We start from the raw sequence: 27,392 nt of genomic DNA, 5'->3' as shown, positions 1-27,392 counted from the left end.
TCAGAGAATGAGTCTCTTATTCTGACAAGTACAAAAAACCCTTCAAACTAAAGACTACAAAGATATAAAAGCACATTTCTTTATCCTGCCTTTGCCATATTATGCAGATACAAGAGGGAGAGTACTTGACTTTATTTAAAGAGATAATAGATGGTGCATTTTACTGTTAATGTTAGGTGTCGGGCACATTCAGTTTACTTGAAATGGCTCCACATTTGTACTGCAGAGGTTTCTTTTCTCTCAGTCTGAGAGGCCATGCAGCTTTAAAGTCTTACAGGTGCATAAAATACACATCTGGACAAAAGAATCCAGAATAACTCAAAAGATTTTAACAGGTTTTGGAGATAAAGGTATACCCCAATGGCACTTACTGTGATTCCAGTTTGACCAAAGTTTAGATGTAACGTGTTGAAATGACTGTGACGGAGTTATTTGCTTTTCTATTAGCTGCAGTTTAAGTATCTTAATTCTTATTTAGCTCAGTCTGGGATGTTTCTGTAAAAACATTGATTAAGTTTTATAATTTAATTTCTCTGCTTGCCTTATTTTGCTACTTGTGTTCCTTAAATCAATATTTTTATATTATGGCTGTCATAATTTTATATTATTTTTCTTAAGTAATGTATTATTCAGCGTTGAAAGTAAATGTTAGGTAGTTAAAACCTTAATATTATGAACATTTTTAGCTACCTGTCCAGGATTTATACGCTAAGGTCAAAGGTCGACTGTTTTGTTTACGACTGGTAGTGCGAAAGTTGTTTCACTTCGCCTGCTTGAAGTGGTCGAACTATGAAACGAAGCTGGTTTTTAGACCCAGTCAACGTGACTCTGTTTGAAATGGACCCATATGGAAACAATCTGCAGCCCACATTAGCACTGTCCAGATTGGTTAACCCAATGGATCCCATTGCTGCCTTGGAGGGCTGCACCACAACCTGGCTGATGAATGACTGCTCCATGTGAAATCACCCGACCTGAAGTAAGGTTATAGCACTTTAGCTCACCCTCCTTAAAATAAACACGAGAGAAACAGTTTAACAACACAAACATGGCTGCTGAGTGAACTGTTGGATTTGATCAGTGTTTGAGATTTATGTGGTTGAGTTCAGATGAAACCATTTCCTTGGTTAAAGTCAAAATAGTACAAATTGTCAGCAGTACCTCTGCCATGTAGTCATCTGGGAAACTTTTGAAACAGTGTGGGGGAGCCCAGTAACCTCACATTCATCTTCAGGGAGAAACGTTAAAGACTCCACGGCATCGTATAAATCTTGCTGTGCAGCCTGAGCCTGTGGACTGGAACATGAAGAATTGAGTTATGAATCATCCAAACGCAGGTTTTATGAATCGCAAATGTTACAGTACGGCAAGACATACAGTGGAAATAAGACAGTGTTGTGACAGAAGAGTGAAGAGAAAGTCCACTTTATCAGCAGACTCTCTCTTTTGTATAAAACGAGCTTTACTGTGAGGTCATACGACTGCAGTAACACAAGTGAAGCACCAGCCATGTTTCTGAAACTCATTCATTTAAGCGTTCTTTGTGAATCCACTGTTAAGACCTGCAGTGGATTCAGCATTATGACGTCCCATATTGTCTATTTTATTTTTTACTGTTTGAGTGAAAAGGCCAATCGCACTGTTTGGGTTAATATTTACTGCATATTTACTGCATGGTTAAGATATGCAGAAAAACAACCATAAAAACTGAACAATTTAAACATTGCACAGTTTTGTTTTGTTAACCTGTCCAGTCCAGCAGGAGCAAGCAGACTTTTGGTCTGAATGCTTTGTTGTGCCAAACGAGGAGCACCGTAGACGATCTGCAGGCTCCTCTTGTTAATGTTTCTGTTTTATTTATTTACTTAATTTTATTATTTACATTATTGTCCTGTGGATGTTATCCTGATGGAGACAGGGGTTAAAGGTCAGAATGGTGAAAGATAAGAGAAGAAAGCAGGGGAGAAAAGAGGGGAGGGGGGGCTAAGCAGAGGAAGGTGAACCAACAAATATGCAGTTTTGCTGTGTTTGTTTCTCTCTCACTCTGTGTGTTAGTGTTTGGCATAGAGTGTACTTGAAAAATGAGGGTGAGAGTTTGCAATAATGCCCCCCCCCCCCCCCCCCCCCCCCCCCCCAAGAGCCAGCAGCAGACATCGAAAGACCCCGGAGACCCCGGGGATCCACTGATCCACTGATCTGAGGCCACGTATCCCGATGACAACCAAGTGTCCACCCTAGCCGTGGGAAGAGGGAGGCCCCGGACGGAGCTCTGACGGGGAGGGGTGTCAGGAGAGCAGAGGCAGCGGGCAGCTGACCCTGCTAGAGGCCAGCCACCCCAGATCTCTGAGGACCGCCCGAAACCCGGCAGAGCCCCCACCACATGATGAAGAAGCCTAAGCCACCCCACCCCCAAGAGAGCACAAACTTAAACAGATATTTCAAAGAAACTAATAAGTCATTTTATTTATTTGTTAATATATTGTGTGTGGTAATTTTAGTACTGTTACTGTGCCCAAACTTGATGATGTCAGGTACAGACACTAGCAGCAGTATGTGTAAGCAGTGTTGGGAAGGTTACTTTTAAAATGTATTCCATTACAGATTACAGATTACATGCCCCAAAATGTATTCTGTAACGTATTCCGTTACGTTACTCAATGAGAGTAACGTATTCTGAATACTTTGGATTACTTAATATATTATCATGCTGTTTACAACTACATGAATGTACTATTGCTGTGATTTATTACTGTTACTGAAGGTCCGCGGCTCCGAACCGTAGTAAAGGGACCTCTGGCTAATACGGTGGGTTCTGTGTCGGCTCTGAAAACTAGCTTTACTTTGTTGTCTGGGTCAACTTTGCTAGCAGAGACACAGAGAGGCGTTGAAAGGCTGCTCCAACAGAACTTATTGTTTCAGAGGAAAACACGAACACGGTGTACAGTCGAGTCTTAATAGCTAGCTTACTTACAGCTGGGCTCGTCAGGCTCTCTTCTTGGCTGCAGTGGTTATTATTATATTTACATGCTTCCAGCTCCCGTTTCTGCTCGATGACAGCTCGTACTTTTCCTTTTTTTCCCTCCTTCGCTCACAGACACATAACGGGTATGGCAGTCCATTCTCCCTGCAGCACGGACTACACTGCCCATGATGCTACATTCTTTAGAGCTATACCTGTAGCATTCTGCCTGTTAGCTTAGCACAACAACAACAAAAAGGCCTCTCTCACCCAGGAAACACGCAGAGAGAGCGCCACCCTGTAACCATGGCAACCGTAACGCTGCCTGGAACAACAGAACGTAGCTGTCAAACAAAACCCAAACAGTCCTGACCCGCCACAATATGAAACAGGGAAGTACCGCCGTGTAATCCATTTATTTCAACAAAGTAACTGTATTCTAAATACCACCTTTTTAAACGGTAACTGTAACGGAATACAGTTACTCATATTTTATATTTTAAATATGTAACGGCGGTACATGTATTCCGTTACACCCCAACACTGCTTATAGAGATTGAAAATGTGACGTCATTCGAGGGTAAAACCGCAAAGACTTCTGGGAACTCGTGGCAAGAGGTACTAGCGCACGCAGGCTTTCAATTGAAATCAGTTACACAGCGATAAAAAGAAACACAAAAAACTGTCAAGAAGCTGTTGTATTATTAACTGCAATAGCCGGTCGCATGACAGCCACGGGAAGCCGACGGGTAAAGAGATCGGTTTTTTTTTTTATCGGATTACGTCGTTGAAGAGAAATTATTCGAGCCATGTTTCTGAAGTAAAAAGAGTTGACGGATGGCCTGGATTGCAGCCATTCAAAGACCAAATACAACGTCCCAGAACACTCCAGCTCACAGGTTAGTCTGCTCCAAGCATTTCCACAAAGGTCAGTGTTTTGTAGTAGTCAATACGTCATTTTTCATAACATAATTGGTGATATAGGTTACAAGCAAGTCTGGCGCTGAACAGAAATTGTGGCGCTATGCTATCACTAATTGCCCAGTACGATTACAGCATACAATATTATTGTCACTGCTACATTTCTGTAATGCGAACCAGAAATTATTTCCACTACTAATTAATTACCGTTGAGCTCAAAGGTCCTATTAGTAAACGGTTAACGACTGTGTATTTATGAAGACGATTTGTGAGACTGGTAAACTTATGATACGTACGATGGTCTTTCGTTCTACACGGTGCATTTCAAGGTCCTGTACCCATCCGTCGGTAAAGTGTACCGGGGCTTGTTGCAGTGACCTGAAGTTACTAAACTTCATGAGTGTATGCACTCACTCCAAGAACCGTATAATTATAAATATGAGCGTAGTGAAAGTTGGGCAGCACGTCTTTTGTCCCTCTGTGTGCTCTAAGGGTCTGACCCTTTCACTCCTTTGATTTTTTTCCTCGTATCTTTTCTTTGCCTTTTCATCAAGTCTGTCTTTGTACGGACCGGCATTGTTCTCCTTCGTTTTGTACATAACTTTTTTTTTTTTTTTGGGGGGGGGGCAAAGAAAAAGCAAGAAGGTACTGGAACCAGAGAATGAACGTTTTGCGGTGCTGCAAATGCTTGCGTTTGATGCGGTACTTTGATTGTTTTGCCACGAGTTACCGGCATGCAATGCGCGAAAGTCACGTGGTCTGTCAATCTCTATTGGGTTGCTAATGTGGTTGTCAGATTTTTGTATTTCTTCCTAACAGAAAACTACACCGCACATATTTTGAGGTTGAATGACTGTTTCCTGGAGGTGTTTTATGGACGTCTAGTTGTGGTTGAGAAAGCTCAAAAAAAAGGTTTGTGTTGAGGAATTTAACGTTTATTGATAAGAATCAAATGAAATCAGTAAAAACATCAAAAGACTCTGCGCTCCACAGGCGATCAAACCCCAGACCTCCCACTCTGGATCAAAAACTTTATACATGGGAACAATATCCATCCATTTACAGTTCAGTTCCTAACATCATACAGAGATAACGTTGCTGTTTCAGCCGTGTTTGCAGGGTCTGCATAAGTTGATGAAGTGGTGCGAAGACTTCATGTAATATTTTGTTCTGGACAATTTTCCAAGCACAGCAAACCATTGTTGTTTTGTTCTTTTTACTCTCCGGGTTTGAGGCTAATAGGAGGTGAATTTTATATTTATAGTTCCTGCAAGATTAAGACTCGGACAATTAAAAAAAAAAAGATCATTGTGCTATATGTGAAAGAGGTCAACTGTGAATGCCTGGGTGCATTCTTTCTCTAAGGTCAAACCAGACATTCCCACTGAGCCCAAACATGGTCTGACTCATGTAGTGCAAATGAGGCATTTGAAACACACTGGCTATTCAGCTTTATCTCATCTTATCTTATTTTCATATCTCTTGTAGGACATTCAACACATCGTTGCAGGATGAGGCTAATACTTTCTTTTGGCTGTGGCATTTCAAAGTCTGCGATGCAAAAGCAGCAACAAAATTCAATTATGTGCAGCTTATTCTCGCAAGTCAGAACCATAAGCATGGTAGTAAGATGGCTTGTCTAGATAAGACACTTCCCAATATCAAGGGCTTCTCTCACATCCTGTGGGCAGCTGGTTGATGGACTGTTCATCATGAAAAAGGTCACATTTGTGAACCAATTACAAGGGAAACTTTCATAGAAAATTGGACTTGAATGAGATCAGACAATTCTGTTATTCAGCCAGTTTCACTCAGTTTTACCAAAGATGATGGAGATAAACAGCAGCATTCACAACAAGCAGATACACGAGAATATCAAATTGTTATAGCTGCTTTTTTTTGCTGAGATCTGTGTGAAACCATTGATGTAAATATGTAACGGACACACAGTATACAGTATAGGTGAAATTATCATTTTTAAGAGCCTAAATTCTTTTGACCAAATGTACTTTTGTCTTTCCAGACATCTCAGATGAAAACGTCTGCAGAACCCTGTCAAAGTGAGTCTGTTAAGATGCTTGATCTCCATGTTTCAACTTAAAGAAAATAGGACGTTAGTTATAAATTTAATGACTCTCTCCCAAATGAAATGGCCTGAAAAAGTGAAAGTGAGCCCACCCATCCTCCCCCCTTCATTACCATTGAGCCCGGGGACATGCTGTGACCAGCATATGGGTCAGGGGTGTAGGGGGGTGGGGGTCATTATTTGAAGTCCTCACAATTTCCATTGATTACACATAAAAAGAGCCCATAAGAGGCTTGGTCTTGTGAAGCCCCTTCAGTATGATTTCAGGGTGAAATAATCCAGCAACTATTTTCTTCATACACGTGTGTTATATTCACCAATAATTGCATTTGTAATTTTAAAACGTACAGTACACAGACCGCATTTTGTATGCAAAACTACACTTTTGGATTTGTTTTTCAGGTGGATTTGACATTAAATATTCTTGATACCTTTCAAATTTATTTCACATCATAAGCCTTGTGCAAGACGGGGGAGACTTTTATTGGAGGAGTTATTCTTAGGCATCAATATCACCTCAGGACATAATCTAATTACTAAGCAACGCCACGTCTGGAACAAACAATAAGTTTTTATCTAGCACCAGTTTTCCATTACATCTAATGTTTGTTAATGAAATGAACGGATAAAAAAGAAAAACGACTAAGAGCATGTTCAAAGCTCAAAACGTGCACCGGTGTCCCCAAACCAGTCAGGATTTCCCAGATGACTCAGTGTTCACATCACAATCTTGCACAAACAAGTCGAGCACAGATCAGTTGCTGCATCAGGTGTTTCTGTTTATACTAAGATGCCGTAAATGTCTTATTCTCCAGATGGAAATGCCTCTGAAAGCCTGTGTTTACTGGAAGCAGACTATTCCAAAAAGTTTCATGATTGAGCTTAAGGGTGCAAAATCCACCAGGATGGAAAGTTGGATCCGAGCGCAAGCTGGAAATGTGATTAAGGCCTGAAACTCCGTGGTAGGTGATCCACCCAACAAATCCCACACCCTACACTGTAATTCTGCTGTGGTTCCTCAGGAGGCATTTAGCATTTTGTTAACATAAACCTCTTTAGTGTGACATGGAAGGAAGGCCCCTGAAGTGACAGATGTTTCTCTTAAATGTGATGGGGAATCAATTTTAGGGGAGGATGTGGGGGTGGTGCCAGTGGGGCACGCTGTGTGGTTGAGTAAGAGAAACAAGATTGCTTCAGGCTTTCTGAAATCCAGTGTTGATCCACTCTTTCCTTTTTTCTTGGTGAAGGGTCTGCATGTTGATATGGACCTCTAGCTCAGGGCTAATAAAGTGAACCCTTTCTTTCTCTCTCTCCTCTAGTTCCACAAAAACAGCTTGGTGTTATTTCAGATACTGGGGAGTTAAGGGCCATCGTAGATCCAGCCGAGGTGCTCTCAAACTCAAATTGTTTGACATATTCAGTAAGTTAAAGTAAGGGCTGCTTTCTGTCTTTTGAAAAAGGACACTAATATGCACCCTGAAATTGGTTTTAGGTTCATATAGGCAATTTCTGTTGAAGCTTAATTGCTTGTGGGATTTGTGAAGACACTTTTTAGCCATTAAAATACCTCGGATGAAAATAGCCCCGCTCCATGTTTCAGATGATGGACCATCTTCATCTTCTAACTGAAGGAATTGTATCACAGATTTTTCAAACACTGCAGTGTTTGTTCAAATCTAATAGGACGGCTCAAGCATTGTAGAGGAAAAGAACAAAAACAAAGGCCTCTCTCATGAAGCTGGCGCTCTGTTTGTGTGGCTAGTAGAAGAGTCTTGAGACACCAGAGGGAAATCCACCAGACCTTCAAAGAGACAGCGCAGTGGGGAGTGTTGGCAGACTGCTGACTTGGACAGCTTGCACACCATGCAACACAACTTCAGTTAACAGACCAGCTCCCACAAACAAAACATCCCCCACTATTGTTGATGAGCAGGGTTAATGCATTTAAACTTCGAAAGCGAATATTAACAACAGACCATGTTAGCAATCCATCTGCTCTGCAATGATGCACATGATCGCTGCAGAACAATACACCACTAGTAGTGGTTATTGTTAATACATGGCAAATTCAGTTATCTATCTATCTATCTATCTATCTATCTATCTAGCTATCTAGCTATCGAGCTATCTATCTATCTATCTATCTATCTATCTATCTATCTATCTATCTATCTATCTATCTATCTATCGAGCTATCGAGCTATCGAGCTATCTATCGATCTATCTATCTATCGATCTATCTATCTATCTATCTATCTATCTATCTATCGAGCTAGCTATCTATCGAGCTAGCTATCTATCGAGCTAGCTATCGAGCTACCTATCTATCTATCTATCTATCTATCTATCTATCTATCTATCGAGCTATCTATCGAGCTATCTATCTATCGAGCTATCTATCTATCTATCGAGCTATCTATCTATCGAGCTATCGAGCTATCTATCTATCTATCTATCTATCTATCTATCTAGCTATCTATCGAGCTAGCTATCTATCGATCGAGCTATCTATCTATCTATCTATCTATCTATCTATCTATCTATCTATCTATCTATCTATCTATCTATCGAGCTAGCTATCTATCGAGCTATCTATCTATCTATCTATCTATCTATCTATCTATCTATCGAGCTAGCTATCTATCGAGCTATCTATCTATCGAGCTATCTATCGAGCTATCTATCTATCTATCGATCGAGCTATCTATTGAGCTATCTATCGAGCTATCTATTGAGCTATCGAGCTATCTATCTATCTATCGATCTAGCTATCTATCTAAATTAAAATTCTTGTAATTTTCCTATATGTAAGGTTTATTTCATCATCCGCCTGCAAATGTGATGTTACATTCTCTGTGTTTCTTTCATGTCACTTTAAACGTATGTCACCTGCATGTAACTTAACAGATCACATTTGTGTACTCTACAGAAGTCGCCACTAAATACACTGTGAAGAAATTCAAAAGGTATTGCAGGACGAACAAAAACTGCCTCTGGGGCAGCTTTTGGATAGTATCTAATGATAAAATATTTGGTACATGATGGCCGAAGGTGAAGGTGACAGGGCTGCAGGTAATCTCAGATTTACAGCATCAGAAATGCTGACATATATATCTCCAAAAGTTGATTCTGTTCATCTGGACGTAGCGTTTTCTGGGACGTCCAGATGAACAGAATCAACTTTTGGAGATTTATTTTCCTGGATGATTGAGAATGCATCAAGACGCTGATATATATATACTTCTAATTCAGTTAAAGGTGGATACTGTGTCTCTATCTATAGATATATGTGAGGCATATGTGAATTACTAAATGTGTTTTCATACAATAGCACTCTCTCTGACATACACAGGAAGCCACTGAATTATAGATGCAGAAACAGGAAATTCCTCCCTTTGCCCTCCGTCACTCAGGCTGCGACCTTGCACTAAATCAATTAGTAGTGCTGCAGGCAATCAGAAGACCTCCCTGGAGACGTTATGAATGTTCCCTTAATTCATGAGGGCCTCTTGGACCTCTCTCCACAGCGACTACCTGATGGGTGGCCACGGCTCCTGTTCATACAAACAGGGCTGTGATTTCACGCTGCGCAAATCAAAGAGCAGCAGGGGTGAGATTGTTTTGTTTCCTCTACAGTGCAGCATCCTGTCTTGTCCACAGAGGGTCCTCTCATGTGTGGTTACTGTTTCCACTGGATGACCACTGTGAAGGTTCCTCATTTTGTCCATATCAATTTGCGGTATCTGCCTTCTGGTTTGTCCTTTATAGCGATGGCTGAAGGTAAGTGCTGATATAAAAACAATTTATGGTGTGATTATCTTGGCTAAAAAGGCCAGGATACATAATGGTGATTACTTTTAGAGCCCAAGTAGAATTAAATACAAGATCTCAATCGTCTTTAGTGCTGAGACAATTAATCAATTAACTGATTGATATCAACAAGCAGTTAATTAATAGTTATTTATTTACAGTGAAATTAAATTATGTATAAAATATTAAATCCTAACAGCTAAATTGGAGCTACTTGTCTTTGTTCTGTTAAATAATAGTGAAAAATCGAAAAACAAAATGTTACCCAACATTTTTCAAAAAAAGAAAAAAAAGAATTGTCGGCTATTGCACAAAACACTCAGGACACAGGACCACATGGTAAAAAAAAAAGAAAAAATATGTAAACTATTGGCACATAGCACACATTAGTTCTGCTAATTTCACATGCTCCAGGCTAATCTGCAAATTTTACATTCATAGCTCTGATCTTCCTCCCAGCCTAGCTTGGTGTTTCCGTTTGGGAAACCTGACACTTACTCAAGCTTCCAGCCATTCAGTGCTTTTCAGCAGGATCAATGCTGCATCTGTGTCTTTCTCCCCACGGGACCCTGTGGGATGTAGTCCTTCTCCAGCCCAGTGGATCCTGAATCTTCCCATTCACTCTGGCTGAGGACACAAGGGCACATTTCCTATGGACTTGAATAACTCTGCATTTGTGCAGTGTATTGCAGAATGGTTGTATCATAAGAAATGCCTTAACACATATGGTTTCAATCACTATGTTTTATCATGAACAGGGCATGTATTTCTTTAGATAGTAGAACAGTGTGGGGTGGGGGTAGCCTACACCCTGTAACTCATACTCGTATAGCACAGTTAGGAAACAGATCCAGTCTCAGATCAAACCAAACGCTGGGGTTTTCTGTGATTAACTGGGACTTTGCATTGATTTCCCTCGGTGATCTATCTGTAACATCACTATGAATTTAAGATGAGAAAATCCTCAGGGGCTCACAAGCTGCACAGGAAAATAAAAACTTAAAGGGCTTTGCCTACACTCATACTCACTCAGGAGTTAAGAGTATGTAACTAACGAGGCTTGGAGAAATTGAACATGAAATTTAATAAAGCAAATGATTCAGATTTAGTTAAGCCTTTTTATTCATCACACAAGCTAATGAGCAACACTGTGGAAAAAGGAAGTTATTAATTTTTACAAGTGGAAAAAAGTGTGGTATGGATTTTTCCCCCTTTCATTTTAAACTTTGCTGGGTTTTATATATAAAAAGTAAAATAGCAGTAATTTGGTTTGACCCATTGCAGTCACCAGCCTTCTTTCAGTTCTCAACAGCATAATGAGACCAGTTATTACTCCAGCTAATGGTTATTGCGTAATTATCTCAATCAGCTTTGATTGTGCAGCTATTTTTCAGCACTTGTAACGAGCATCTCTGTGCTTCACTCTGTGAAGGTGAAAAGAAATTAATGAATGAATTTTTACAAGTTCTTAGCTTTTAGGGGTGGCTGTAGCTCAGGTGGCAGAGCAGGTCAGCCACTAATCAGAAGGTCGGTGGTTCGATCCCAGGCTGCCTCCTGCCTCCAAATATCCTTGGGCAAGATACTAACCCCATGTTTGCCTACTGGTGGTGGTCAGAGGGCCCGGTGGCGCCAGTGTCTGGCAGCCTCGCCTCTGTCAGTGCGCTGTGGCTACAATGTAGCTGCCATCGTGAATGTGTGAATGACTGAATGTAGTGTGAAGCTTTGGGGTCCTTAAGGACTAGAAAAGCGCTATACAAATACAGGCCATTTACCATTTTACTTACCGGTTTTTCTAAAGTTGGAGATAATCATGGACAGAAAGTGTTTTCCCACCTAACTCACTCACCTTGGCTGCTATGTGCGAGTCCTTTAAGTCATACAGCCAGGGTTTAAAACATGCTTTTACCAAGTGTAACCACTGACTCATTAAAAGTTTCACATCTAAAATCTTCATGAAATTTGTTTAAAATGAATAAATGCCAGATCATAATTACTCTACCTTCATGGGAATCGATTTAAGACCATGATGGATGATGGTAAATGGTTAGAACCTGCTTATAGAGCGACAGCTGGACTTCCTCAAACCTCAGATATTGGTCGGTTGTTTTCTCTGTGGAAGCTTTTGGTGTCATCAGGCCAACGCTGAGAGAGCTCTCTAAGACCAGGATCATATTTGGTTGCATACACCATAGATTAGCTGTCGTTCGAGCCCATTCTCACTCCCAGGGCATCCATTAGTGCAGTTCTGTCAAAATAGCTGGCGTCACTCATTTATGAACACGGTGTCTTTTGGTGTCTGTGTCTTGATGCACCGGTTAATGCACTGATGAGAAGGATCAGGCCCTCTCTGCCCTTCATTTGTCAACACGAGTGTGTTTTAAGTGAAACAACGTTTTGCTGTAGCTAATCATTTTTCAGTCCCTATACCTTACCAAGACGTTTTCAGAGTGAAAGCATGAATGAAACCATGAATAAAAGCATAAAATATAAAAGATTCCCAGAAAAAATAATTCCCTCCCTGAGCCTGGTTCTGCTGCAGGTTTCTTCCTGTTTAAAGGGAGTTTTTTCTTTCCATTGTCGCCTAAATGCTTGTTCATAGGAGGTCATATGATTGCAGGGGTTATGTTATTGCAGGGTCTTAACCTTAGAATATCAAACACCTTCAGGCAACTGTTGTTTCAATTTGGTGGCAATATAAACAATATTGAATTTAATGTTTCATTCAGGCTATTTTTTCTTCCATTTGACAGATAAGCAAATATGTGTGAAATGTAATAATCACAAATGTAAAAAAACTGTGACTCTTCTTATTAAAAAAAAAAAATCAAAATCATACCTGATCCAACTTTAGCCGTTCTTGTACTTCAAGCATAGCTGCTATTTTTAAATGTACAGTGAGTTCAGTTCAGTTTAATTCAATTTATTTACATAATCACAGCTGATGTCCCCGTGGACCTCAACCTTACACAGCTAGGAAACATGAACTGACCTGTCGACTGTCTTTACTGTAGTGAGGGATATTCTGCTCAGAAGAGTCCACGGCGTACTCAAAACACGTTTCAGCTCAACAAGTATTCTGTATCAACTAGGCTGTATTAGACTGCAGTTCTCCAAGTAGATGACTAAACCCCACAACACTGCAAACTGTCTCTTGCTTCTTGTGCAGAAATAAACTTGAAAGCTACCAGAAGTTTGCTTTGTTTACACATTTCTGATGAAAAGGTCAGAAGAGAAGGAAAAAGAATAGTTTTAGTGAGCCTATATAGCCTAGATAAGGAAGCGGAGGTGAGTGAACTTTGTAATACAAAAGTACTCTGAGGTTTGAGCTGTTCATTAATTGGTATGTCTGCCTCGGATGACAAAAGTGACGTCAACAGCGGCAAATGTCAGCTGCAGTTATACACCTTTTTAAACAGGCTTTCTGATAATGAATAGTAGGAACTTGGTCCGAAAAAAAAAAAAATCCAAACTATATGAAGAAAAGAGTCAGTGAAAAATATCAACTGGTAACAGCTTGCTACTGTTGAAAAGTTTGCCTGTTTGAACGGTTACAGATTTAGGTTAGCAGCTTTGACGTATGTTTTTGACACATCAGTTAATCTTTCTGCTCTTTCAGTGAAGAAACATTCATAACTTTCTGATCTTTGTCTGTATGCATAAATTTCAAAAATGCCCGAATAAACAGCTGTTTATTCTTTGCAGTATATCATGCTGATGTGATGAACCACCAGAGAAAAATGTCTTCAGGGATACTGGAAGACAAAGAAGAGCTCAACAGTTCTTAATTTCTCATCTTTGCAAAAAAGGAAACGTGTAAAGCATGTTATATTGCAGTGATTTCCTGTATAACTATGAAGTGCAAGCACTATGAGATCTGGGGACCCATAGTTGCAACAGTTATTTATTAAAGCAGGAGGGGATGACACCTACAGCAGATTGCCTTATTATTTATAATGCTTGCTGCACATTATGTGAGCAGTTTTACAACGACGGCTTATGAGAGCACTGCTGTGAAGAGAGTTAAGCTAAAATCATGACATAACTTCTCTCGTGGTAGTCACTGACAGCTCGTTTATTTAAAGTTTCTAAACGATTTATGTAAGTTTTGCTGTGTATGCGGTAAATGTACTGAATTTTACATCGGAGCTTAATAACGAGCTTCACCACTTATAGCGTTCAGAGAATTTTATAATGAAAACGATAGCAAAAACAATAACTTACCTTCATAATAAAGATGTATATTAGACCGATATCATTGCTGTGCTGATTGCATCGAAGTAATTCTGAAAGCTTCACCACTTATAGTGTTGAGAAAATAATAACCCAAGATAATTGAATTAAGAGTAACTTACTTTTGATAAAAATGCTGCATATACTGAATAACCTTCAGTTGTCTTTTTTGTAGTTTTGCCTGCTGTTCTGATTGGACGGATCTGATGTAAATCTGGTCAAAGTTTAATAACCATAGTTAGGTCCACAATTTGTGGACAAAGACACACATTTTGCAGCTTTGCCACAGTTTTGTCACTTCATCAAAAATAAAACGTGACTGAAGTGGTGTAGACGTTTAGTTATAATTCAAGAGGTCAGAAGTAGTTTAGGAACACGAGCAGGTTTAAAGGGAGGCAGCCTGACTGGATCTGATTGTCACCTGTTGTAGTTCAGGGTTTGGCTGCTGCGGTCGGCACTCACTCAGCTTTCACTCTGGCTAGCTTAGCGTTAGCATGCTGTCTTGGCAGACGCTAGCAAAGAGCCGAAGTTGTGTTAGCAGCATAATGATGTTTTTTCCTATCCTTTTCTCTTTACTATTTATCTTGTCCTTCTTAGCAGTAAAAATAAATGTACATGCTCTGGACTGCCTCACTGTTTCCTCCTTTGACACGCAAACTGAAATCAGATGACTGTAGTGTGAGTGCAAGAGCTAATCCTGGAGTACACGACAGAAGTGGCTGCCAGACGGTGGTGAGGTGAGCGGTAAGAGTGGGTTGACATCAGGGATGGAGTCTGAGCCCTCTCTTGTTTTTGTTTTGGTGGTGATGGACACGCTGACAGATGTGGTCTGGCCAGACACTAGATGACATGAAGTTGACATTGTGATGCTTGCAGATAACATTGCAATTCATAATGAGGTGGAAGCAGTGTTGCCGTCAGTGTTGCCAACTCCTCAGGAAGGAAAATCGCTATTGGTTGTCCTAAAAGTCGCTAGAAGTCGCTAAATGACATCATCGCCTAATTTGCATAATTGGTCATGCTAAATATAATTGTAACCTACATTGTTGGAGAGAGAAATAACATCGTGGAAAAGACATAAAGTGAGTAAAAAAACGTCCTAAATGCATTTAGAGTTTATTTAGAACTACGAATTAAATTTATTTTGGCAATTATTGTTTTTTTGTAATGTCACAATTCCAACCCTGCTCCTTTACCCGGGCTTGGACCGGCAAAAGTGACCCGAAATAGGCACTCTGGTGGAGTTACTGTGTGTGTGTTTATAAGTAGTTTTAAACCTGATCCACAAAACAGCATAAGAGTAAAAGAACTGACTGCGTTACAGTCAGTGTGGGAGCAGCGGCTTCGCTCATGCGCGATACATTTGCAGTTCGGACACACAGGTGTGAACGTCTCCTGCCCTGATAGCAGCTGGGGGAGGACTATCCTCCACCTGTGAGCGCTTTGGCACGGGTGAGGTGCTCAAGGCAGCACCGCTGCTTGTTGAGAGTAAAAGCGATACGCGCTTCACGTCAAAAAGTCGTCATAAATAAGTCTCCAATAACACCAGAAAAAGTCGCCAGATTTGTCGCTAGTCACTTTTTAGAAAAAAAGTCGCTAAGGGGGTCTGAAAACTCGCTAAATATAGCGACAAAGTCGCTAAGTTGGCAACACTGGTTGCCAACTCCTCAGTAAGGAAAATCGCTAGAAGTCGCTAAATGACGTCATCACGTAATTTGCATAATTGGTCATGCTAATGTAATTGTAACCTACGCTGCTGGAGAAAGAAATAACATCGTGGAAGAGACATAAAGTGAGCAAAAAACGTCCTAAATGCATTTAGAGTTTATTTAGAACTACAAATTAAATTTATTTTAGCAATTATTGTTTTTTTTTAATGTCACAATTCCAACCCTGCTCCTTTACCCGGCTTGGACCGGCAAAAGTGACCCGAAATAGGCACTCTGGTGGAGTTACTTTGTGTGTGTGTGTTTATAAGTAGTTTTAAACCTGATCCACAAAACAGCATAAGAGTAAAAGAAGAACTGACTGCGTTACAGCACCCGCTGCTTGTTGAGAGTAAAAGCGATATGCGCTTTCACGTCTTTTTTTAGCGACTTTTTTTTTTTTTTAGAAAAAAAGTCGCTAGGGGGTCTGAAAACTCGCTAAATATAGCGACAAAGTCGCAAAGTTGGCAACACTGGGTGGAAGCGAGTCCCTCAAAGGAGGTTCATGCATGTTGTTAAGGAGGTTATGCAGAAGGTTAGTGTGACAGAGGAGCATGCTTTTAAAGGGAGTTGCTGCAAGAAGAACATGAAGAAGATGCTCTGCTTTACTGGAGTCGCCTTTAGCTTCTTGTTTGTGAGCCTCTCTGTCTCTTTGCCTTCACTTTTGTCTTCAGTAAGTGTGGTGATTCACATGGTCATTCAAGAATATCCAATTTCTTTGAGTTGACACTTCGCCTCCTTGCAGTTTGCTTTGGGTCATTATCCAACTGGTTTTGCAGCATTTGCCCAAATATGATTTGAAACGACAGCCCTGTACACTCCAGAAATCCTGCTGTTATCAATAGTCACATCATCAATAAACACTTCCTATTCAGTTCCACTAGCAGCCATACATGTCCATGTCATAACATTGTCTCCACCGTGTTTGAAAGACAATGTGATATGTTTTAGATCACAAGCTGCTTCACTTCTTTTCCAGACTTTTCTCTTCCAATCATTCTGGTAAAAGTTCTTCTTGGTTTCTGGTCCAAAGATTTTTTTCAGAACTGTGAATACTCTTCTGAATGTTTTACCAACTTTACACCAACAAGATTCCAAATTAAAAAATGATAATAATAATAATAATGATAAATTTGAGCATGACATTTAAAGAACGTTTGCCTACCTGATATTGCCTACCAACCAACAGAGCCCTACTCTGTCTAAAGAATTCTGAGATTCTTCTTTGCCCATTATTGTAAACAGTACACTGCATACATAGTGCTAGATTTGAAGGTTGAACAAAAAACAATAAAGATGGAACAAGTTTTACTTAAGCAGTAAAAAAGTTTAAAATAAAAAAGAACAACTTAAAAAACCAAACACAATTAAAAAGACTCTTTATATGCGACTGTTGTTTTTGGCAAATATCTTTGTTTGACCTAAAATCAGCAATGGAGATCACGCTAAATGTGAGGTATCCCTCTTCCATAACCCCTATCTATAATTCATTAAGTAATGGGATACACGGCACACAACATGGACTTTACCATGGAGCATAGTACTATGCAATATTCATGTAAACCTCAGGCCAGTATGAGGAATGCAAGGTACTGAAAGTCATACAGAGCTGAATACTGCATGACTTGAAGGATAACATCGAGTTACCTTGGGGCCAAAAGATTGAATCACTGCTTGACGTAAGAGCTGTCATACTCCTTACATACACCACAGATGGTGAAAAAAATACAAATTATTATCGCATATGTTGCCACAGCTTCCCAACAAATCCTCTCACAAGCAGCTGCTACATTCCTTATTAATACAAATCAAGCAGCAGCAGTATAACAACAACACAAAAACAGCTTGCAAACTGCTGTCTGGATTTTTAAAGTTGCACCCCCCCTCTGCACAGCCAAACAGATAATTTCACGAATAACTACTTGCATAGATGCAGGGCTCATCAAAAATTGTAAATTCATTTCTTCCTGCTTGAAGACAGATACGTGGCTTCACTCTGCAGCCTGTTAAATAAAGACACAGGTAAACTGTTACTTCAGCTTGTTTGAGGGGGAATGAAAGCAGCGAGGACTTCAAAGGGTTTCTGAATACATTATGGAAATCATGTAAAATGTTCTATGAAGACAATTATAAAGTTTGAAAGAGAGATTTGGGCACGTGAACATCCTGGTATGTGTTGATGTATGTAGGTGTTTAGCGAGTGACGAATAAACAGAAAATAACAACCGATGTTTATATGTGAGGTTACTGTGTGATAACTGCAAAGGTAATTGAGCTGGCTGAGCTGTTTGGCTAAGAACCACTATGGACAACAGCTTTGGCTCCCATTTTGACCTTTGCCCTCACCAGACGCTGCCTTCTAATTTGGCTAATTGTGTTTTTCCCAGAGGATCCATATACACGGCTGTCAATGAATGGGTGTCAGGTCAGTGTTGAAACATAGGTCACAACACAGACATGTGGAAAAGAGTCTTTTACTGTCAGAGTAGCATTAAATGATTAAATCTGCATATTGATTACGATCTCCACTTTATGTTTTTTATGTAATTACTAAAACCCCTAAAAGCATTAGTAACTGTATGCATATCCTGTATGTTTCGATGGCTGTCCCCCACCAAGTATAGAAACCATTTAATTTTAACCAGTGAGCTGCAAGAATTCATTCCAGTTTATTTGTATTCTCACAAACTGAAATCCATCCACACGTTCATCTATCTACTTTACAACTTATTCTATGGGGAATTGAGCATATCCAGCAGAAACCCACGCAAGCATGAGGTGAGCATACAAACGCCAGCTGACGTGGTGGTTAAACCTCTCACTATGAGGCCAAAGTGCTAACCGTTACACCACCACACAGTGAAATGCCCAATGCTTTAATGTAGCATTAGTCATGTCGTATATGCAGCTTATGTGATGTAGTCATTGTAAATAAACAATAATAATAATGATAAGGTCAGTTTCTTACAACCTAGTGAGCTCAAATAGTTTTCTGGGCTGTGAGGAGCATACAGCTGTTCCTCAGGTATTCAACGATCAGATGAACACATCCATTGTTAAACTATATTCTCACTCTTGATTTGTTATGTTCTGGTAGTTGCTGAGGAATCCCTCTTCATCGTATTTTAATGAAACCCGTATTTTCTGACACACAGGGATACCATCTCTGTGCAGATGTTCAAACACGAGGAAGAACAAAAACCCATTAAAGCTCACATTATGAGGTAGGAGGGCTGACAGATGGCACAACGAAACAAGCATTGTGGGGAGTTTTTCTTTTGCACACTTGTTGTTGTTGTTTTTTACTTTATCTTTTCTGTTAACACTTGGTCAGGTTTAGGCATTAAAAATCTATGTTCGGGTTTAGGCACTAAATGTTAAATCTTGCGTGTGTTTGCCTGCGTACCCCTGTGTGTTGGCGGGGGTTAAATACGCAAAAGCAACTGCTCTATGCAGATGTTCGAAACTAATGATCTGTTTTCAATCTAAACAAATTCCAAGAGTCTAACACGAACACAAGCTTGATCACTCTCGTCTCAGACTGTAACTTCTTCTTTGTTTAAACTAAAGATCTATTGTGTGTAATTGCATTGCATCACATATAATGTTTGGTAGATTTTCTTCTCATTTGTGAAGAACTTTTTCTTCTGTTCTGTTCTCAGACTTTTAAAAATAGCATTTAAAGAAGTGCTAACTTGTGATTTGAATGATCAGCATGAAGCTATAGGTGATCCTTTAGTTTATAATTTAAGATGCACACATCGTTTAACTGTGATAGACATTAAGTGCAGGCTGAGCATAGATATTATAGATATTATCCCACAATAACACTTCATCATCATTATATTAACCAACTCCAACAAGGTGGAGATCTAAAAGTTTCTTGTGGGACTATTTCACTGAAATGAAAACTTTTGTAGCTCATTAACTTTTTAACTAAATTTGGGAAACTACTATATACTCTATAGAGAGATTGGGTGGAGCTTACACAGTTACACAAGCTGTTGGTAGTCTACCTTAAACCACCTACCAGACTAAAACACACACACCTGTATACCAAGTTTTCAGGATAGATCCAAGTACAGACTGGGGTCAATTCAGGGAATTCAGAATGACACACTCACATTTTGTCGTCCTTGCCTGACTGGATGCTTGTTTCTGTCGGTCCCGCGGGTGTTTATCACAGCATGGGTAGATTATAGTTCAAAATAAATGAACTTTGACTGCAGTGTATGTGCGCTTTGCTCGGTGAAGCGGCAACGTTTTGTAGCGGAAGCCACTGGAAATAATGGGCTTCATAGTGCAGTAGCACCATTGTTGCATCATGACTGAAAACCCTTTAACACAGTAAACGCAGCAGCTGAAAAACAGTGGAACAACACGTCGTCCAGATGTGGTAGCATAAAGGAAGTCAGTTTAAATAGACGTACTACTAAACTGTAGCATCCTGCATGACTTTACCAGGTCAGAGCGTAGTTTTAACAAGAACGATGAACACGTGGATTAATAATGATATGTCAAATTAATCTGTTGATTCTAAAGCATCACAAATAAAGTTAGTCAAAATTGTACTGTTATTAGTACGCAGTGATTAGCTGTAGAAGATTATAATCACCTGAAACCTGTGAAGCTGGAGGGAAAGAGGAAGTCTTTTACAATTCAGCAATAAAACATCATGACTAACCTCTTTTTTCAACAGCAGCATCTCTTCCTACAAACATCTCATAGAGATATCTGTGATAAAGACCAAAGAGACACATCTATATACAAGCAGAAAACTTGGACTGGCCCACTTATTTTGGTGTGAATACTCACACATTTACAAAATCCTGAGAGACGAGTTGTGGAACTTAAAGCACAGAGCTGTTGATCCAGGTGCCATCTGATTATTTTTGGCCACCGGGAGTGTCAGGAAATTGGTGATAGATGTTCTCGGATAACCTTATCACCCCTTTAAACCCACCCCACAGATAGATAGCCTGTACTGAGAAAGCAAGAACTCATGAATCTGTCACTGCCAGTGTAACTTGATCTTTTCGCTCTACTAATCTTTGATTACATGAGTGATAATGGCTGAACTCCGAGGTGGAAAAGAGGGTTTAAAGTATGAGAAAAGACTCAGTAAGCGTGCTGTATATTCTAAATAAACTTGTCAGGGTAAATACTTCAGTCTTCACTGATGCATTAGAGAACTATTACCTTTGTATCACTTACTGATTAATTAATTCAATAGTGCCCTCTCTCTTCTGTCTCTGCAAGTGTGTGTGTGTGTGTCTGCACCTGTGTGGTCCACATGAAGTTTAAGACACAACTAGAGAGGAGTAACCTTCCACACACCATGCACGAGACACACCATCTGTTCTAGTGAGAGGTAACAAAGTCACCGTCTGTGCAAATGTTCGCCATGCAGTCTGGCACCAATTGAGCATCACTCTGTTTGGCATGGTATTGGTGACACGCGTGCCAGATCGTTGTGACTACATACTCCTAAATTTCCTTGCATGTTTAACAGGACAATAAAATTGTATGGTGCAAAGTTTAAGCTTTAATAAATCACATTACACTTCTTTAACAGAGGAACACAATTCTGTTATTTAACAGAAGACGTCTCAGCTGTTTCAAATCTGTCCTTAGTTCATTAAGATGCAAAAAAAGAGTGAGAGAAAGCAAATGTCTCAAGCGTTCACAGAGAACAGCTACTGTTCTGTTTGCACTCAAGTACAGACATGATGTCACTGTCCTGGGAGCTGCATGTATGAGATCCTTTTAACGCTGTGACTGTTTGAAGGTGCAGAGAGTTGAAATACACGCCATCCCCATTATTGAACACTAAACATGAGCTTTTGCTTGCAGTTCTAACCCACCGTCCTCCTTAAAACAAGTGTTGTTATTTATTGTGTTTGTATGTTGTGGTTAACAGTTTGTTTACGCTCGTCATGAACATAAATACCATGCTAACTGTTCTTTCTCCAGGGTGGAACGATTGCACAGTCTGCATCTTTACTGACTTTTAGAAAAGAAGACTTGGGTGCTGAAGTTTGAACTTATGTTTATGTGACAGCTGAGTCTGGGAAGCGCCCCTGGTAGGCGGGGCTAGGTTGTTCTCTTTTATAAGCACAGGTGCAGGTAGTTAGTCCATCTGTTGTGTGAACCTGGAGCTGTGTGAATACCTGGTCTGTGCTATTTGGCCTTTTTAACTTGTCTATGATAGCTTGGTGTGGATTGCGTAGCCTTCTGTTCTGTAGGTCACAGAAACCGTTCTGCTTGAGTTCTGGTAGAGTTTGGTAGAGGTTTAAAGTTATTTGCACCCCTGTGGAAACTTGTAGTGGGCTCCCACCTCTTGGATGTTGATTACGATACTTATTTTAGTTACCTGGACACAGGTAACTATGACGTCCTGTTTTCATTTACAGCTTGCCAAGCTGCTGCTGAGGGGGTGGATCTCTGAGGCCGAGGTCCTTGTACACTGCTGGCTATTTTAATTTGTTTTAAAACTGGTTTAACTTGGCAGCGAATAGCTGATGATAATTTTAATGGGTGTGGCTGTTTATTTGTTTATTATTTCATTGTATCAGCAGGCACCAATTAATGTATTGATTGTGGCTTAATCCTTTATCATTGCAGACAGTGAAGGTGCTGCGTGGAAGATGTAATGAGTGTAAGTAAACTTCTGATCACAACTGTAAATAACCCAAATATGTTAGACATGAATACAAGAGAAAAGCTAAAGTAATGCTTAAGTTCTTGCTGAGCACATTTTGCTGCTGGGAAAAGTCAGACGATCAGCAGCAGAGGAGAACAAAAATCTTCAACTTGGGCAACAAAGTAACAAAATTAAATTGAAAGCATTGTTTGCTGTGGTGGACGATCCACCCTGCTACAGGTTCAAGTGAGTGTCATTTGTTTACAACAGAGAACAAATGGCAGTTAAAGCTTCTTCTCAAGGACAGAAAGGTCTGATCTCATATTATGGTAACGGGTATACAAGAGAGGTGATGAGTACAATATCAACATAACTGAAAACAAACTGGCAGTAATTAATAGCAAAGTCACTATTGAAACATTATTGTATTTTATATAATGTTTCAATTCAGTCGTTGTCTTGTGGCTCTTCACTTAGCTACTTTATCCTTAGTATGGTCTGGGGGGGGTAGAGGTTGCTGTTGTGGTGACTACTTAGAGCGCACATGTGTGAACGACTGTAAATGGCGGGCTAAGCTAATGACGCTTGTGTGTAAGTTCAAGAAGGTAGATGTGTAATCACTGATCTGCTTCCTGAGTGTTTGTCTGCTGCTCTTGTTTCAAAAAACACTTTCACATGTTCATCCATCCATTCGCTTATCCTTTTCAGGGTCGCGGGGGGCGCTGGAGCCTATCCCAGCTGTCATAGGGCGAGAGGTGGGGTACACCCTTGACAGGTCGCCAGTCTGTCGCAGGGCCAACACACAGGGACAGACAACCATTCACACTCACATTCACTCGCACATTCACACCTAGTGGCAATTTGGATTATCCAATTAACCTATCCCCACAAGCTGCATGTCTTTGGACGGTGGGAGGAAGCTGGAGTACCCGGAGGGAACCCACACAAACACGGGGAGAACATGCAAACTCCACACAGAAAGACCTGATGTTTGAATTGAACTCAGGACCTTCTTGCTGTGCAGCAACAGTGCTAACCACCGTGCTGCCCCTTTCACATGTTAATCTCAATCCTGACATCTTTACTCTGTTCCCATCTTCTTCTTGTCAGCCTTTTTCCTGGGTCATCCTGCACGATGCGTGCTCTGGCAGACTCTTTTGCGACGCTATCCACCCCCCACTCACCCCCTTTACCACATTCATGTGACTCAGATCTCCATCTTCACCTCCACCAGCATCTAGACTCTGGTGGGTCCTGTTCTTAATCCAGTCACTGCTGGGATTCTGCTGTCACTGGAGTCTAAACACCAAATACAATGATTCATTCTTTATCTCAATAAATCACATTTAAGTCATTTCAAATACTCTTTCCTTATTGGAGTATAGTGTTTGGGGAACTAACATTAATGAAGATAACTATATCCAACCAGCTGTATATGTTAGAGTACATACCCTCATATGAACAAATTCATGGCTCACCATTGACTTGTATAATATGATTGGGTATAATTGTCTGCATGAAAAACTGATCCATCCTAATCCCCGGCAACCTCCTCCAACTCATCCAGGACAGACACCCAGACGTTCACGTGCCTGAAGTGCCCAGGAGACGTCCTGATCAGATGCCTGAAGCAGATTAACTTGCACCCCTAATCCCCCCTGGCATGATCAAGCTCTCCACCCCGCTCCAACAGAGAAGTCGGACATCTCCAGAGGAAGTCTATGGCTGCTCTATGATTTACCCAAAAATCATTATGTCAGGAGTCTTCCTCACCTGTTGTCTGCATCAATATACCACTAGACAAATCCATGCACCAATCTCTCGCTCTTCTATCCAAATTTTAGTTTTCGGCTACTAGAAAACCCTGCGACAGACTGGTGATCTGTCCAGGATGTACTTCTTGCTCCTTTGCACCTGGGATGGGCTCCAGCTACATCCCATCACCCAGAGATGAATAAGTGGAAGAGAATGGATGAAGAGGACATTTCTCTAAGCTAAACTAAAGCATTTTAATGCAGCTTTTTAAATTCTATGAGTAGTGAAATAATTCTTTCACACTGTCAAGTTTTTATTTGTTTTTCTTGTATCAGCTGTAGGCCTTTCTTTACTTTTTGAACTCCTGGTTTCGCGTTATGATAGATGCTCCTGGGGACAGTTTGGTGTATTCTTCCTTTGTTGTACATGCTGCCTCACTGTCGGACTGTCATCAGCAATAAAACCAAACTACAAACAATGTCACAGAAAAACAATTAACTAAACAAATAAAAGTATCCATCAAATAGGACACTCTAAAGTAAAAGACAATGAGGATATAATGCTTTGATTTTTCAAGCAGAAATCAGCCTACAGTGAATATCGCTGCTAAATGGTTTCAAGAAATCTTTACAAAGCCTCTTTTCATCACCCAGTTTGGTGATTTTAACACCAGCGATTATGGGTACAATAACTAATCCCTCATTAATGTTGTCCTCACTGCTCTGTGTCACAAGGATAGGAAATCAATGAACCTTCGCCTGAAGCAAAAGCTGAGAGCTGTCCATCTCCCACCTTTAAATGGCACCTCCTCTCCAAACTGAAAGATCGTTAAGAAGTAAGAAATGCTGGATCTACTGGCAGTAACTTAGTCTCTAAAGGGCAACATAATCATGTTTACCAGGCAGGTCCATCTACGAGAGAATCCTAGCAGAGGCGATTAGGATCACGTTTGGTCAACATTCCCTAATTTGAGCATAAAACAGACCTTTCTGAATCCACGATGGACTTGGAAGGAGCCGGAGAATAATGGGTTATGAGAAAACAGACATTTTCTCTCTAATTCTTCCAAAAACATTTACTTTTTCATTCTTCCAAATTTAATGTTAATTTGAATTACAAATGCCGATGCACATCGCAAATATGTATGAAGAAATCCCCATGGCACTGAGCTGCTCTTTAAAGATTCAGAAATTAGTTTCAGAGCCCATCTTCCCATGTTTAAGGACTCCCAGTGGAAAAGTTAATGTATTGTTCCAGATATCCTCACTGCAAACTTGTTAGGGAACTACAATCGTTGAGGCATAAAGACTTTTTACAGTTACAGTTTTTCCGATGTGAGACTTCAGCAAAAAATAAAAAGTTGAAACAACTAAGACTCTGAAAATGTTTAAATTAATGTTGCTGGCTCATGTAAGTCCATTGAAGCACAGCAGCCACAGGCAGTAACGAGAATACTAACAGGCGGAAATGGCCCTGCCGAGGTCTTCATCCTGTCTTTCATACACAGCTGGATCATCCTTTTGGACCCTTGGTTGCTTTACAGACACAAACACGTGCACAAGTTACAGTAAAGCATCCACACTGAGTCTGGCTGATCCAATACTGCGACTCTTTTGTTATCTGCTCCTCACCAGCTTTGTTTGCATGGATCATCTGGAAACTCTTTGTTGCTGCCGTTTTGGAGATGCACTAAAGTGGTCAGTCAACAAACTCTAAATGCACATCCTGGTCTACTGATGTTCTCTTCGAACAAAAAGGGCCTCTGAACCATAAAATGAACAGATGGTGCCAAAGTTGAATTCTTAACACTGAAGAATCAATAACTGTCTGTTTCAAAACAGTGAACAGCTCTGAAAATTGAGCATTGTAGGTCTGGCTGTCAGTGCTGACCGGGAGCTGCATGCACCTCTCTGTAGGGGGCAAGCATGAAAGGTTCTTATCAAACTATAAAGAGAAAACTTATCGTTTGATAAGACTGCCGTGTATTAATATTTGAAACATGTGACTTTCACACTGGTATCCAGGTTTGTCCTGTGATTAGAAAAAACGATTTTCTGTCTTCAGCCATCAGATGGTATCTCGTATTCATCTTATGTGTCTATATTAACTATCTCATCCATATCTTCTAATAATGATGTTAGGTTAGCATATTTCAACTGTTAGAGCTCGTACAAAGACGCCTAATCAAACAGACTTCTGGTTGAGAATGTCCCAAATGCCTTTTTTGAGAGTCTGTTTTGTTATTAACCTTTTGTTTGGCTTCTTTAACCCCCCCCCACCTCCAAGAAAATACATGCATTCAACATTTGGGGAGCTCAAACACTCTATTTCAGTTCAAACTAACAATTTACTTTTCTTTTTACGTTTCTTTCTATTAACTCTGGCTGCAAAATCTCATACTTTTCATTATATAAGCAATTTGAATGGCAGGTGTTTGACACTGAGGTGATGAGAAAGGACAGGGAGGTGAACAGTAGGATTCATAAAAAAGGAGCTCTTTATCTCTTAATGTTTCATGGAATTCAGGTAGCGATTAAAGTTAAAAGTATAGAGTCAACTGCTTGAAATATTCTGCATTTATTTGGGTTAGAAAATCAGAAACTAAAAGGAAAACACGAGATGCTCAATAGTATCACACAGTTAACTACTTTCGCCACACTGTAGGTCCTCTGAGTCATAACATTATAGTGTTTCTGTGAATTAACGTCTCGTTTTCACCGCTAAGCACTGACCACGTAAGCATGCGGTTTAAAATGTCCCTTCCTACACAAACAGCCCCCCTCCTCCCCACCCCCCCGTCTTTGGCGGTGGTTCTCCCCAGCACTCTGCATCTCTCCAGCAGCGGACTCGAGGACCTGTGTGACCACCTCGACGTGCAACAGAAGGCTCTCTGACAATACCGGACCGTACAACGCACAGGACAACTTCCCCTCACAATATTACGCATGGCTCTGCCTTTGCGCAAAAGCGCGACTCTAACAGCGACTTGGAAGTAACTGATGGGATTGTAAGACAAAAAAGACAGGGACAACTAGAAAAAGACGATTTGAGGATTTTTCAAGAGGTTGTTCTCTTTGCGCAAATAATGATCTCCAAATGCGTAAAGGGGCACTTCATTCTTACCGTGTAATTATCCTGCTGTAGGTGTAGCTCCGACGCATAACCAGAAATTCACATTTCAAACGGAGATGGATCTGTGGGGACTTTATCTCTTTCATCTTATAACTTTGGGTGAGTAAAAACTTGTCTTTTCTATTAGAGCACCGATTAACCAATGTCACC

At 40.4% G+C, this 27,392-nt stretch overlaps 1 protein-coding gene and 1 long non-coding RNA gene across 4 annotated transcripts in view; one reads left to right on the top strand and one right to left on the bottom strand.

Annotated features, from left to right (window-relative positions):
• The window catches only part of LOC146524987 (uncharacterized), a 358,835-nt gene that overhangs the window by 140,830 nt on the left and 190,613 nt on the right, over positions 1-27,392 (bottom strand). The gene's annotated exons all lie outside the window — the stretch shown is intronic.
• The window catches only part of gfra4b (GDNF family receptor alpha 4b), a 64,019-nt gene continuing 56,556 nt past the window's right edge, over positions 19,930-27,392 (top strand). The window contains exons 1-2 of one of the 3 annotated variants that reach the window (XM_085131100.1): positions 19,930-22,095; positions 22,337-22,370. In XM_085131100.1, coding sequence (XP_084987226.1) covers positions 22,057-22,095; positions 22,337-22,370 — 73 coding nt within the window. In that variant the 5' untranslated portion in view covers positions 19,930-22,056. Of the gene's footprint in view, positions 22,096-22,336; positions 22,371-26,551; positions 27,342-27,392 lie in introns of those variants that run through there. The other 2 variants (XM_085131115.1, XM_085131107.1) reach the window with 2 other exon arrangements.

The sequence above is a fragment of the Neolamprologus multifasciatus genome, chromosome 2 (genome assembly GCF_963576455.1).
Source record: "Neolamprologus multifasciatus chromosome 2, fNeoMul1.2, whole genome shotgun sequence".
Classification (NCBI taxonomy): Eukaryota; Metazoa; Chordata; class Actinopteri; order Cichliformes; family Cichlidae; genus Neolamprologus; species Neolamprologus multifasciatus.
This window is presented reverse-complemented; position numbering and strand designations above follow the sequence as displayed.